Source organism: Apteryx rowi, unplaced genomic scaffold (genome assembly GCF_003343035.1).
Source record: "Apteryx rowi isolate R43461 unplaced genomic scaffold, aptRow1 scaffold_243, whole genome shotgun sequence".
Taxonomy (NCBI): Eukaryota; Metazoa; Chordata; class Aves; order Apterygiformes; family Apterygidae; genus Apteryx; species Apteryx rowi.
The window spans coordinates 167,902-184,112 of NW_020448786.1; the positions used below are offsets into that span (position 1 = coordinate 167,902).

The 16,211-nt window shown below is 36.9% G+C and overlaps 1 protein-coding gene across 2 annotated transcripts in view; it reads right to left on the reverse strand.

The window, feature by feature from the left end:
* Positions 1-16,211, reverse strand: part of EPRS (glutamyl-prolyl-tRNA synthetase) — a 42,452-nt gene that overhangs the window by 25,581 nt on the left and 660 nt on the right. For both annotated transcript variants that reach the window (XM_026066567.1, XM_026066566.1), the window contains exons 2-9: positions 13,997-14,081; positions 8,154-8,253; positions 5,998-6,154; positions 4,626-4,765; positions 3,872-3,966; positions 2,271-2,397; positions 1,150-1,342; positions 617-788 (exon numbers count right to left, since the gene is read on the reverse strand). In XM_026066567.1, the coding sequence (XP_025922352.1) occupies positions 617-788; positions 1,150-1,342; positions 2,271-2,397; positions 3,872-3,966; positions 4,626-4,765; positions 5,998-6,154; positions 8,154-8,253; positions 13,997-14,081 (1,069 nt within the window). The remainder of the gene's footprint in view (positions 1-616; positions 789-1,149; positions 1,343-2,270; positions 2,398-3,871; positions 3,967-4,625; positions 4,766-5,997; positions 6,155-8,153; positions 8,254-13,996; positions 14,082-16,211) is intronic.

Genomic DNA, 16,211 nt, shown 5'->3' on the forward strand with positions numbered 1-16,211 from the left:
AGTCATCACTTTAGTATTATACACACATTAAATCAATGTTTCCATGCTGTCAAATCTACCAGAGCCGAGTTGTATGGCTGGAAATAGAAGCTTCAAATAAGCACTGAACCATAGCCTCCAGCAATTGGGTAGGCTTACTTCAATGCACATGCAGCAATTCTTCACTCTGCACAAAGGAAGCGGTTGCTGTGAAAAAGGAGGCCGCCACGCAGGTAAGCAGCTCAAGGATATTTTGCAGCAATAATGTAAAATTGTCAAGGTTATGTTTAAGTTCTAATAGCTAGACAGAACAGTTTTGTCACCTGAGATACAGCCATTAACTCTTAATACACCTTCTGACTTAAAGCTCTTCACTGACACACAACGTATGGTGGACCAAAATTGAAATAATACACACTGGTAACCATGATGGCTAATTTTCACCTTTTAAAAATCATTTACAGATGCTTCAGAAAGTTAAGGAACTCATTATATATTCTGACTGAAAAATGCTAGCAGTTCCAAGTAGAAAAAAAAGTTAGTATACTAAAGAATTGTAAATACCCTTAAAAGAAAAAACAAACAAACAAACAAACAACAACAAAATCACAGGCCACCCAAAAGGAAGTGAACATACTTGTAGGTGCTTCCAGTACGTGGGTGAGGCTGGTTTTTGCAGCGATAAAGAGTTGGATCCCTCAAACATCCATTGTTACTACTCATATCTATTTTTGCTCGTAGACAACAAGTTTGYCCGTATTCTGTTCCCTTTTTCATTTCTTCCCACATTTGGAGATTCTTCTCAACACCTAGGAACAATAAAAATAAAYAAATTTAATCATATAATGAACTTGACTACAGAACCATGTTTTATTACTGCAATAACAAAGAGCAACATCACCCCCTCTTTAGACACTGGAATTCATTTTCACACATTTCACATTCTGAATTTTTTAAAAATTGTAATGATTGAAGACAAATTCATACATACACAAGTTTACTACATCTGTCTAAATTTACACTTATTTTTCCCGGCCTTGCAGAACAAAGTACTGAACATTTCCAAGTTCCTACGAACACCTTAGAGATATACCTTTGTTCATAAAAAACAAGTTTTGTTGCTAAATTAAAAAGATATGAAAGCATGAGGGGAACCATAAGGCATCTTACAGTTATTTCTGTGTTTAGATTCCATTCTTTGCTCACGCTCCACTTTCATTTGTTCTGCAGGAGTGTCATCCACATATGCCTTCCCTTCTTGAATAAGCTTCTCAGCATATTTCATTATTGTTTCAAAGTGATCTGAGGTATATGTAAATTGATCTGGTTTGATGTGAAGCATTGCAACATCTTCAAGAATAACCTGCAAAGTGTCAAAGTGTATACTGTAATATTCAGGTATGCAAGTTTTCTTAAACATCCATCCTCTTTACGCCAGATCTGGTGTTTTAAATACTCCATTGTCCAGGAAGGATAAAGCCATAAGAATAACATGACATGCATGAGCAAAAATAAATGCACTTGTCATTAATTTGCATCCTGTAATTATATGAGATCAGACAGACAACTTCAAGAAAGAGGTTGGACAAAAAAAAGAGACAAAAGCTAAAGCAAACTACTTGTTACAGACTGATTAGCAAGAACGTTAGGCAACTAAAAAAAAAGCCTCCTTGATGAATTCTATGAACATGCCTTGTCATTAGGAGTAGTAAAAATAGTAAATATTTCATAGACTCATAGAAAAAGGTCTGGAATGGACAATGAAAACTCATTTAGCTTCAAACAAGATCAGCTGGGCTGAAGCCATTCCCAAAAGAGGGTAATTGGTGAAAACTGGTTAGGCAAACATTGGAAGTTTTGAAAACCTCTTTTGCCAAACAATTTTTATATTTACGTCACATCACTTTCCACRTCATAGATGCTACAAATTGAGAAAGCTGCAGCAAAGAAATATATTTTTAAATGTTTTAAAAATGCATCCAACTTAAGCACCTGATATATTTCACATTTTCTGTACAAATTTAAGCCAGCAGTATTTATGAAATGCAAACAGTGTATTCCAAGAGGCTTATATCTACATACTATAAAATAAATATTGGAGAAAGAAGAAATAAGCTACCATAGGGTTTTAAGCTTTATTACAGTAAACAATGAAATTTCTTCCCAGCATAGGTTTGCAAGTGTAACACTACTATCCTGCAAAGTAGATCACTGTGCAACAGCAGATCTGCATTCCATTTAACTTTGAATTAACTTATACAGTGAATGATTTCACTGTTCTGTCATCAAACCTTTTCAAAGTCTTCTTTTTCTTTTTCTGGATTTGTGTCATCAAACCTCATAATAAGTTTTCCTTTAAAGTTAACTTGGTAGTGCTGATTGAGCAGGGCAGCTTTTGCATGACCAATATGCAGGTATCTGAAAAGAAACAAAAGAAAAATATACATCAGCACTTCTTCTGTTAGACTTTCTTCTTTTTGTGAGGGAAGGCTTGGAATGGAAAGTATTAGCTAAACCAAACCAAAAATCAGAATATTTGTTGAAACACCCAGCATTTATAAAAGCAGGTTATGTTTTTTCTACTACAATCTTAATAAGTATCTGTTAAAAATGTTTAAAGCCATAAATTAAAATGTCACTATGGATATAAAGATAGAACAGCAATTATTATCTTCAGTTTTACAGATTAACTGATTGTGGTGTAGTAGCTACCAGTTAATCTGAACCTCTCACATCCACAAGTGTGGAATTTTCTGAAATGCTGCTTATTTTAAATTTTTAATGAGAAAAATCACTACTGTGAATTTAAAGTAAATATAAAAATCTGAAATCCTCAAAAGGAAAATTATTTCTAAAAAAATTATAAATACACAGGCACCTAAAGAACAGTGTTTTAAATAAAACACCAGAATTAAGCCACTAAAGCTACTTTTTAATATTGTTCTTGCATTACTTTAAAAGGTGTACGTTATATACATACATGTAATACATAACTCATATTTGAGCGACAGCTTATATTGAACTACTAGAATAAGAAACACTACTACAGAAGTCACATGATGCTGAACCTTACACAAGAAATACACTTACAGCAATTTTATAGCTTATCAGGCAATTCTAAAAAGAAATAGCATACAAAAAGCTGACTGAAATTTTTATTCAAGAAATTGGTTATGATATTTTTGATTACTTACTGATTCATACAGTAAAACTCTAAGTATGTGACAGACATGGTAAATAATCCCTGATAGAGAAAACATTTCTAAACTGCTAAGTGACTTCTGACTACAACTATGTTCACTACATTGCTTATTAACATAGTGTAATAGAAGTAGATCAATAGATCAGAGAGTTTGGTGATGAGGCTCATCACATCTCCATTGTATATTTGAGGGGGTTATTTTGGGCTACATATAGTCTGGACCCCTGGAACAAAGGCCTCCRTTACACATCTGGTGTTAAGCTTACTGGAAGGAGGCTAGCCCCATATGCCTTTCCTTTCTCAGCTCCTCTAGGAAGCACTATGCATCCTTTCATACAACTCACAAAGACTGTATTTACACAGCACATCTCCTATAAGTGCACATGCCTCCATCATCCATGCAAATGCCTTCCGTGTGCTTCTCCTCATTCCACTTCTGAACAGCAGCATGGTGCCTGCTGCCAACTCACCTCCCTATTACAAGCTTAGGTAACACACTGCAATGTGTCACAGACAAGTAGACATACAGCTCTAAGGTAGATGTGGACAAAGCTGTAGATAATCTTTCAACTTAGGAGTCTTGCCTGATAAGCTGATTAACATCCTCACCAAAGCACCTTTTGTGTTCCAAGGAGAGAAAAACAAAACAAAAGAAAAACAAAATCTTCTTAAAGTACTTATGTTTCTTACCCACTTGCTTCAGGAGGAAACCTTACAATGACCTTTCCCATCTCTGCACCAGGAAGTTCAACAAACTTGCCAACATCTGCTTTCTTTTCCGTTGCCTTAAAAATTAAGAGACATAATAACAGATCACAATATCTGTATAATCAGATATAAAACTTAAGATGCAAGTTTCTCCTCCAAGGTTTCCTTTCAGAACAGACAAGAAAAAGAGCTGCCATAATAGGTCCTAAATTCACACTTTCACAAATTTCACGTTACTCACAGCACATCAAAACAAGATTAATTCTGGAGCTTTAAGTTATTCTATCTTCAAATTTAATCTGGGACTGAAAAGTCTCACCAAGTTGTTTAATTTATTAGATATAAAGAAAATAATTGCTAGCCAAGTTTTAATCATCTCACTGCCCTAAACCAACATAGGATTAACAAGTTCAGTCAACCAAAGACTGCTCTCTCTGCAGGTCTAGCAGGATCTCAAAATCCTAGTTAGAAAAAACAAACAGTGCAGTTAGAGAGCAGCACTGACTGAGAGTTGAATCATGAATCACATGATTCAAGTGTTGACTACACCACATATTCAGTTCTGAAAATGAAATTACCCATTTTTCTTAAACAAGAGTTTACAAAAATTTCATTTACTGTACAGCTGATTCCTTTTAATTCTCTAACTTAAAAAAGAGCTACAAAAAAAGTGTCCCTTATAAGTGTATTCACACAAACAAAGCCACTCTCTTCAGAGAATCTGAGTAAAGCTTACCATTTTGACCTTTGGTGCACCAGCAATCCACTTGGCTCCTACTGATTGAAAAGCACCCTGTGCCTCAAGAAAGCCATACCATCGCTTTGCATGGACTGGAGCTTCATTTTGCTGTAACTGCTCTTGCCATATATTATTACCTGTTGGCAAATAAATTTTTCAAGCTATTAATTTATGAAAATAGAGCGATTACCAAAAGCAATTTTAAAACTAAGAAAGACTGTGATTTAAAAAAAAAAAAAAACTGCTTATTTTCTCTTTGCAAAGACAACTAGCTATGAGGATACATGGGGCATTCTAAAGGAAAAAAAAATCCCCAAACAAAACATACTGCATTCCTTTTTGGATACACCAAAGGGGAAGAGGGAGGGGTGGGGAACACATGTTTTTTCTTTGTATCACCCACCTCAAAACTAATAACATTTTTTTCAACATGTAACTAAAGGTATCCCACTAATGTGTTTATATTCAATGTTTTCTAAACTTTACTGAAAGCAAAGCATGTTTTAATACTACTCTTTATTTCTGAGGGCTGCATATCAATGACATGGGACAAGGCACACACTTCACTAGGAAGATTCTGATTGGGCAACAGAAGAAAACTGAAGGAATACATTCATTTCTAATTTCTACACTAAGAGCTGCAACTTTGAAAAAATATTGAACGATGTTAGCCTTTAATCTTACAGTGTGTGTGTGTGTGTGTGTGTGTGCGCGCGCGTATGTATTTTTATTTCATTAGGAATTTAGTCATAGTTGAGTGACAGATTGGCATCTAAGTTTTAGACACGCTTTTAAAATTTTTTAAATTTAAAAAACAAACCCAAAGTTTGCTTTATCTTATACCCTTCAAAGGTTAACATATACCTCTTTTAATTACCCAAACTAAAAACCAAAGAAATATATTCTTCTACTAACATAATGAAACCAAAAAGTCTGTTTATATAATTTTACTCTATATTACAGAATAATTTAATTGATAAATCCAAAATTTCAGGCCAAGGCAAATTTTCCTATTTAGGAAACAGATAATGAAAAGACATTCTTATAATTAAAAAAAAATAAGTTAAATAAGCTACAGGTTTTATTTAAAAGTTTTACTCAGCAAGAAACCTTTTACATTGATCCATCTATAATTACATCCTACAAAATTCCACATTAAAACCATAGGATTAAAAAAAATAGAATCCCAGGGTTACCTAAACTATACTGTTCCCATCACTGGTAATGCACAGACCAAAGTAGTATGCAAAGCAGCATACAGTCTGGCATACAGCTGAGATTTGCCACTAGCAGCCACAAAAAAAGGAAATATGAGAACTCTCATCTACTATGATAGCAAACCAATGAAAATGAGAACACCTGCTGATACCTTTCAGTACAGCCCAGACACACAAATCTGCAAGACTCAGAGAGTTTCCGACCAAGTAGGTTCTCAGAGATAGACAGTGGTTGAGTTCTTGGACTGCTGAAAGAAACAAGCTTGCAGTAGATAACTTTGAAGCACTGAATTCCAGCCAATGGTCAATCTAGTTGTAAGAGACAAAACATTCAAAGTTAGCAAAGGAATGAGAAAGAAATTTGTCAAAAAAAAAAATCAGAGGTGATATACAATGAATTAATAGTTGAACAGAAAATATCAACTGGAACATAAGCATTAAATATATTGGACAATAAATCACAATATACGTTCAAAGAACCTTCAAAATAAAATACACTGAAACATTCACCCAGAACTATATTAAGCGATTAAATCCAATTTCTTCCTTCAGGATGTATACAAACTGCTGAAACTATACTGACTTTACTGAAGCTATTCCCATTATTGGGAAAAGAACAGCAATTCTTAGGTATTTATTTATCACACACATGGTATATAATAACCGCCATCATCCTTCAATAATTTAGATACCACATGCATTTCCCATTTGATCTACCTGGTATTGCTACTGGATTAGTATGCCATTTTCCCTTGCTCCCTATCTACTCTACCTCATGTCCTTCTTGCTTTGAAGAAACAATCCCCCCCACACCCCTCATTTCCCTTTCCCCACCCCTGCAAAACAATCTTCTCCTATAAAAGGAAATACATCTTGGTGCATAAATTAAAAAAAAAAGAGTTAAGAATCAGACTTTTCATTGATATATAGCCCTTCCTATAAACTAAATCCCTTAATTCTGTAAGAGCCTGTAAGTGTCTCTTACAGTCTTCTGTCTCTATTTCATGTGCAAGTGTTCTGTAAACTGCGTTAGGAATCCTTCCAATATTCAAGCCAACGTGGCAGGCACAGATGTAATTACACCGCCATGGAATTCAGTTCAGTCATTTGCAGTTATGTTCCAAAATATTTCCACTGCAAATGCAGCTGTCACTGTACTTCTCAAAGCGCAACTTTATTTTTTGAAAGATGCAAAAGTGAAAAGAAGTATTTTATCAGAATTGCTGATCTTGAAAGCCTGCTTGCTGAGGTCTTAGGACTTAACTTAGAAAGAGTATTCCTGGTCAGAAAATCTAAATAGCCACACACATCCTACTTTTTAAATGCTATATAAGCAATATATAAGGCAACACTTCTCTTGAAACCAGCTATGAGGGCTGAGGATTGACTTCTACTAGTTTAAAGTAAAGTTTTAGAGAGGAGCTAACTGAATCAAGTCCTTCAGTTCCCTCCCCAAATTTCAGAGGAAATAAATTCCAATTCCTCTGGAAGCTTCAGGCAGCAATTTAAAATTCAGCATATGGTTACTTTGAGCTGGACTCAGGAAGAATTCCCTCTTATTTCAAATCATATCCAATATTTGTAACAACATTTTTGTAGTTTGTATAAGCAAGGATAACTGAAAAAGCTTTCTCTTTGGCATACAAATTTTAGTGCCTTCATAGCACCATTAGGGAAACATTAAGGAATACATGACTTTGTGTGAAGGAACCTAACACTAATTTGGCAGTCTTGCTGGATTCCCAAACCAGAAAGCAAGTAGCTTGGGTCTCAAGCACTGAATGGAATCATGGACATGGTTTGCCCATTGTATAGACCAAAAACTGATTTGATATTTGGAGCACATATTTACAAGTTACAGGAGGATATTTTGTCATTAATTTAAGCATTACTTTCTAACGGAAAGTCACTGCACGTAGTGTCTTATGGTGTCACTGGGTATGTTGAAGTATTACACGGTAGTGAGGGCATCACAGCTGAAGAAAGTGAAAAGGGAGAACAGCAGACATCTCCTTCCAACCTGAATTACCCTGTGATGTTAGGGATTTGTCAAGTTAGGAGTAGCTGTTGAGGGTGGAAAAGGATAAGCCTTTCTAAGTTCAGATTTATGACTCTCCAGAGAAGGAGCAAGCTTGGGGGGGGGGGCAGGGGGGAGGAATCAGCATCCCAAATAATTGGACCCTCAACCTAATAATAAAATGCAAAACAACAGAAAAATTCCTCAAACAAAAACACTTTGACCACTGGCCAAAAGAGGGGGAAAAAAAGACAAGGGTGGGGGTGGGGGGAACACATGATTACTTCTCACCTCAGTGTGCTCCAAGAGATTCGAACCATACAGCCCAGCAGAACTTGCAACTCTAGCCAGATAACGAGCTATAGAATTCACATCGGTAAATACAACATGGCTAGAGAAAGAAAGAGATAAAATAAAGGTATATCAACTTACTACTTCCAATTCAATTTTAACTGTACACACATAGTTGAAAAAAGTGTAAAGCTAATGAAAAATCATTTCTGAGTAAGCCAACAGGCAAAAAAAAAAAAAARGCAATCTGTTTTTACACCTGGTAACAATAAGCTTTTAAACATTAAACACTTTCTTTAAACAGACAGAAATGAAGGATAATAAAACTTTGACTGTTCTTTCAAAGTTAAAACATCCTTTCTCCACATCTGAGAGAATGCGTAAGTATAACTTGAGCTAAATACATTTTCCAGAGCATAAGGAGCTAACTTGACATTTTCTTTTCTTCTTCTACCAAAGGATGACTTTGAAGAGGATTCCTAGAGAATCTGCAGAGGAACAGAGAGGTCTCTATCCTGGCTCTAAGTCAGAGGGAGAAAAAATTTGTATGTTTGCTATTTACTTTGCTCAATTCACACGGGCACTAAAGACTGTCCCCTGTTAAACAGACGTGGCTTCCTGTATGTTTATTTTTACCCAGTCTTCTCCCCAGACAGAAGATTAAGTTGTCCAAACATGGCAATCTAATGGTACTATCTAAGGTAAAGTGTATATATGCAACATTACAATAGCAGTCAAAGATCTTAAAGCACACAGTACCGCATATGCACAAACACAGCCCCCTACCCATAACACTTCCTATGCCTTTTTTCCAAATTTAAGCTGTAAAATGAGTTGTCCACAGTTACGTTTGCATCTCTGCTTAAAATCCGGTGATACCTGATCTGTATCTGGTATCCGATTCCAGTTAGATAAAGACTTGCTTTCCCCACTCAGAAGTGAGAATTCTCAACAGCTATCTATGTTTTAATCTCCCTTTTCCATCTCACATACAGTATTACCAAAAGCTGCATACTGTGAGAAATCTAGCTTCAAAACCATTTAAGGTAGATCATTAATATTTACTAAAGAGCTTTGGAAGAAAGAAGCATCACAATCTTTAATTCTGCAGATAATTCTTATCTCCACAATCTTGCATAGGGGTAGCTTTCAAACTTAAAGCTCCAATTGCTTCTAAACAAGCATCAACATCAATAAAAAGAGCTAAGTGTTCTATTCCACTCAATTTAATGGACTGAATGTTACACTGGAAGTTGTCCAGACAAGGTTTCATTTCTGTCTCCGCCACTATTTTGCCGAACAACCTCAAGCAAGTAATTTTCTTCCTGGTGCACCTATCATGTCCTTTATAAAATGAAAAAGAATTTTTGATAGGCCTTAAAAAACCTTGCAAAGATCAGTGAAAGTCCTGGAAAGATATAAAAGCCTTCTTGATATATGAACCACTATAATGGTTCCCRTTTTAGCATAAATGGATTAGCCAGTCTCATTAGGTTAACTGCATTAAAATTTACAAGATCATAGTTCATTTCTGCTTTTTTTTTTCTCTCTTCTTTTAAATTTTCAAGCTTCTAGGCTCCAGTATACAGAAGATCCTTACATTATTATTAAAAACAAAAGCTAATCAGGGATCAACATATGCAAAATATGTCCTGTTATAACTTCATACTGCTTAATAAAGCTTTTCCAGACTGAGAACAATTAAACATTTCACCTGTAAATAAGTCTGTGAAATGTATTTTTATTGTTTTCACTAGTTCATACTAAAGGAAATACACTTGATCACTCAAACAAAACTGAATAAATATGAGAAAGATAAGTGTTACTCTGAGTAAAACCTTACCTGTGCCTAGAAAGTTTTTTCTTTGGGGAAAAAAGCTTCCCATTCAACACAAATATACCACTACTTAGCTTCCTTTCTCTGAAAAGTGTACAACACATTAAGGATGCTCTTTGCAGTTAGTGACTGCTAACTCCAGAAGCAAGTACAGGCAAAGAAATACTAGGTTTCTATAGATAATGCTGTGAACTGCTACATACTAAAATACAACATTCTTTGCATAAGCAGAAGGTGAGGCAAGATAGGAGAAGGGGGAAAAAAACAATATATAAGACATAAGACAAAACACAGGATCTCTGGTTGTAATAAATCACTATTTGAGCTCATTTGTACAAAGCATTGCAGAACGGTTCTCTGCAGAGGTCAAATACATTTGCCTCTCTCAAAGGGCAACACTACTCTGATGCATGCACATATTCATGACGCAAAACGGAAAAGCCCTACTGCTGTTTGTTACCTGATAAGATGCAAGTATATTAAAACATTCTRTAAAGCCATGAACATTTAGTTTGTTTGCTTAAGAGCTATTGCCACATGAAGTTTTGAAGCTAAGGTTTCAAAAACAAGCCTTAAGGCTTAAGGCTTAAGGTAATTGTATTTTAAAACACAATTCAGTACCTCAAATTAGTGACAATTAGTGACAAGCTTTTCAGCTAGTTAGATGTTTAACTGCATTTCAAAGCATTACTTTAAAAAGAACAAATAAAATGTTCTCTCTTATTTAAGTCATGTCACTAGCTGAATGGCAGAGCTCAGAGAGTTGTGATCAGTGGCACAGAGTCTAGTTGGAGGCCTGTAGCTAGYGGTGTCCCCCAGGGGTCAGTACTGGGTCCAGTMTTGTTCAACTTCTTCATCAATGACCTGGATGAAGGCACAGAGTGCACCCTCAKCAAGTTTGCTGACGATACAAAACTGGGAGGAGTGGCTGATACGCCAGAGGGCTGTGCTGCCATTCAGAGAGACCTGGACAGGCTGGAGAGGTGGGCGGAGAGGAACCTCMTGAAGTTCARCAAAGGSAAGTGCAGGGTCCTGCACCTGGGGAGGAATAACCCCMTGCACCAGKMCAGGTTGGGGGTTGACCTGCTGGAAAGCAGCTCTGCKGAGAAGGACCTGGGAGTGCTGGCGGACACCAAGTTAAGCATGAGGCAGCAATGTGCCCTTGTGGCCAAGAAGGCCAATGGTATCCYGGGGTGCATTAGGAAGAGTGTTGCCAGCAGGTCGAGGGAGGTGATTCTCCCCCTCTACTCAGCCCTGGTGAGGCCACAKCTGGAGTRCTGCGTCCAGTTCTGGGCTCCCCAGTACAAGAGGGATGTGGCACTACTGGAGCAAGTCCAGCGAAGGGCTACAAAGATGATTAGGGGACTGGARCATCTCTCCTATGAGGAAAGGCTGAGAGAGCTKGGCCTGTTTAGCYTGGAGAAGAGAAGGCTGAGAGGAGATCTKATCAACGTGTACAAGTATCTGAAGGGAGGGTGTCGAGAGGAYGGGACCAGACTCTTTTCAGTGGTGCCCAGYGACAGGACGCGAGGCAACRGGCACAAACTGAAACACAGACGCTTCCATCTTAACATGAGGAAAAACTTTTTCACTGTGAGGGTGACAGAGCACTGGAACAGGTTGCCCMGAGAGGTTGTGGAGTCTCCTTCTCTGGAGATATTCAAAACGCGCCTGGATGCAATCCTGTGCAACGTGCTCTAGGTGACCCTGCTTGAGCAGGGGGGTTGGACTAGATGATCTCCAGAGGTCCCTTCCAACCTCAGCGATTCTGTGACTCTGTGATTCTGTCACTGAAACTAACGGTTTCCTGAAAATCAAAGTCTAGGACACCCCAAATGAATTTCAAGTCATGCCAAAGTAAGATAGCTTCAGCAGAACTGATGCCATAAGATCCATTTACCAAAAGCATTAGTTGAGATATCAGTTCAGTTGAAGCTTCTCAAGTTACAAATACAATTGTAAGAGTCTTTAAAATAGAAAATCAAATTTTAAAATGATTGTACAAGTGAGCAAAAGAAGATTAATGCATTATTGAGAGATGAAATAACTTCTTAAACATAATCTGAGGCCAGGGTTGAGATGATGCAAACACACAAAAAACCCTGTCTGATGGAATCATGATTCTAGATCTTATCCACCTGGGACTGAAGTGCAGGAGAGTTTTACATTTTTGACCATTTCTATCACAGCTAAAATAAGGGTTGCTGCAATGCAGTTGTAATAAGGCATGTTAGTATAAAATTATTTAATATAATAAAAGAGCAGATTATTTCAAAGCTGAGTATGCAAATTTATATCATTCTAAGATCATTTCCATCTGTCACACAAGGAGTCTGTGCACGTACGACTATCAGTATATACATACACACATATATACACACATACTACCTAGACTGAGAAAGGAATATTAAATCAAAACCTGACTAAAACTACCTAAGTGGAAAACTCACTCATGAAAGTGCAAAAAAAGCATCCAATTAAGGTATTTTATATATGTTAAATCTCCCCATGTGCATAACATGCACTGAAAATTACCAGTGCTGTACAAACTAAATCCCAGTACAACCTGACACATTTATCTTGCTTCAACTGTAATTCAGAACCATAAATTCAATGCCATCAGTAGACATGGCAAAAAAGAACATACAAGATCAGAGACTGCAGTAAGGAGAGGATTCATATCTGAGGCCAAGACTAACATTTTAAGCAGAAAACAACTTTTTACAACCAGCATCATAATCATTATGATTGAAGACTGTGAATCATCATCCCTGGTGCTATGATCTTTTGCAGAAATATGTATGCGGGCACAGGCTAGCTCTCTAAGGTCATGAGAGAGTGGAAAAGCTCAATCAGCATTAATTTATGAATATCATATCAGGATCCCCATGACACTACATAAAAATATTGTGTTATTTTTACAATCATTGTATACCTGTGCAGGAATACCAATTTATGTTGCATGAGTGACTTAACAGCATTTACTACTAGAGTAGCTCATAAAATACAAGTTTGTCAGTAAGTGAGTGAACAACAGCTGCATCTACTCAACACTACTTAGCACAGAACTTTTTCCCCTCTTTTACCAAACACAATCAGGTACTTGATTACAATATATAATTCTGAATTCATCACAGTGTTAAAATAATTAAAGTTATGACTGTGATGTTCATGGCCAAAGTGTGCCTCTTACTAGAGATCCTAGACATCAGAGATTTCCACCGACTTGACTGATGTGTCAATGGGATTTAAGGTATCAGGAAATCATCTCTTCATATGTCTGGATATCTTAAATGATATGGAATCTAAGATGACAATGCAGCTTCCTTAAAACTAATAGAATCAGTGCTGTATTTCTGATATGTATATGAACCTACTTAGATCAAGATATATACAAAAAACCCTCATGCCCCAAACTTGAAAATATTTATTCCAGTGATAGCCTACTCTTAGTAGAGCAAAACATGGCTTTCTACAAAATTTTGCAGATTTCTTTCTAGAGAACGCAGATGGATATACAGGATAGCAGGACAGAGTTAACTGGCACTTTTTTGAAATCACACTGTGCCTTCACATCTTTTATGCAGCAGCCAGCCCAAAACAGTGCCTTAAAAACCTTTTAAAGTCATTCTATCACACATGTATAAGTCTGAGCAATCATGCAAACCTGAACACAGTCTTGTTTAATATAAAATGACTTCCCTTTTGATAATTCACAGTGCATGGAAAAGGCAAATAACTAGACAACAAAGTGACCGGTACTATATAAGCGATTAGAGTAGACAGACACAAGTGTGTGCAAATAAGAATACCAGAGCTCTTTCCGTGAAAATGAAGTATACATTGTAAATGTTTTGTCTATGCTACAAAGAGACAACAGTAATGCAGTGATGAATAAAATCATATTCTTTTCCTCCTTCCTAAAAAGGTTACTGTCAATGTTACAACCATGTGATTTTTAGAACTGCTGACCCAAAGCTAAAAGGAGAGATGCAAAGTCACTTACTCAGATACACGGAGCATGGTTTCTTTGCCTTCTTCCACCAAAATTCTGACATCATTCTTCACATGCTCCACCGTCAACAGAGCTCCTTTAAAAAACGAGAGAGAAAGATACTGATTTTTCTTCCAATAAAGATGTATTTCATACTAGCAGCAAAACAGTTTCATTTCTTATCAAACAGGACAAGGCGTCCTACCTGGCTCCTTCAAATGAGATTACCCAGGGAAGAAATCAATGTTCAATCTTACATGCAGGATACTTCTTATACTTGGCAATCTTCATGATTATCTTAAATTGATAATGCCTAGTGTACAGTAATCCGCATTAAACTCTGCAAGCATCAGCAATAATAAATTTTGCTTCCACAGGGTATTGTAAAAATTAATCCTATCCCCCAATATATTAAGAGAACAGACTCAAAATGCTTTATTTGAACTGTGTAGTAATGTACTCCATCACAGACCTGAAATATGCAGCAAGGAAGGTCAGTTAGTGAATCCCTCAGTATTTTCTGAACAAGGATGAGGCTACTTCTTAACCAGATTTAATGTTTATTAAAAAAAATAGCCATCCAGACCAAGAAACCCTACCCATGACAAAGTACAGTAAGCTTATATACGGTTTTCAGAGTAGTTCATCTTTGACAGTAAAGGACAGGCTCTAAAAATGGAAGAATTACTGAAGCTTTTAGGCTACATCTGCAAATGGAAGAGAGCTCTGCCCATATTCAAAGTGGCCTGATGCAAGCCTGCTCTGATCCTGATGCTCTACAGCATGACACATTAGCTCAAGTAAAGCACCAAGCTAACTTGGCTGTATTATTTCTGGATTGGCTCTGATCCAGGTCCAGCCAGCTGAGCATAACCAGAGAAGCAGGGMATAAGAAGAAGAGCTTTGCTCAGAAGCATGTATAAAGACAGCAAGCTTTTGCATAGGCCTATATTACTTAAATGAAACTAGCTAAAGGACTATACTCTAGATGGTGACAGGCAACTAACCTGTTACAGTTTTCATAGTGTGCACTGCACTGTATCAAATCTTTTTAAGAACAACATATGGACTACCCAAGGCAGATGTTATTAAGCTATTAATACACTGGCCTAAATACAAAGCATTTGAGCTAGGAATTCCCTAGCTGTTACCTCTATTCAGCTACAAGCCCTTCTCATGACATTAAGCTTATGTTGACAGTAAATCAATGTTCTTCTTCCCATCCCTCAGTTACCTATCTGTCAAAGTCAGGATGACATCACTTACGCAGTATGTTTGTAAGACATGCAAGTATTTTAATTAAGGGATGGGAATGCTTTGAAAATAACATGTTTTGTGCACACCAAATTATGTAATTAATACTAGTGGCATTAATAGCTACTACACTTTTCCCCATGCACAGCAATGATGAACATATGATGGAGGAATGAGTATGGTGAGTGTTCTTGCCTTCTTAATGCAAATGTTTGCAGAAGTGTTCTTTTGTAATACTTAATATTTCTGACATAATTAAATAATCTTCTGCACCTTATCTCTAGTCCCACTAACCAACTGTCAAAAAAAAAAAAAAAATCCTCCAAAGCCCCTAAACCCATGTTAACCATAGGTTATATTGTATAATATCTTCTCTAGCGAATCAGTAGAAACAAGTATTGGGAGAAAAGTTACTTAAAACTTGCATGTTATTATACCTTAAAACAGTAGCCATGCAAGTTGTGCTCAATTGTGAAAAAGTAATCAATAAACTAAGATGAAGAATGGGAAGAAAATATATTTTTAATAGCTGTAATAAAATGGAGATATGGTATGGAATAAATATAAAAGGCCGCTTCCAGACGACAGAAAATGCAGTGAAGAAGGCTCTTATGTTTTTAAGGGCAAAACAACATGAAAGGACAGTCAGCAACAGAAAAAGCAAAATTTACAGTGTAGCTTTGAACAAGCTCCCCAAACGAGATGCATTTCAGCAGCAGATTAGAACTGACAACCACAACTTATCAGTAAACAGGCACAGCCTGCAAACGAACAGTCTGAATTAAGGCTGCCTTGAAAACTGAGGCTCAACGTGCTAAGTCACTCAAGGGTCTACCCATGACTCAGTCCCTTTAGCATAAGTTACTCAGAGTGCCGGCAACATCCCAGCAAAGCATCACCGCAACCTGCTGGGGACCGGCCACGCGGAGGGCGGCACGGCCAGCCCAGCGCGACCGCCGCGGCCCGGGCACGA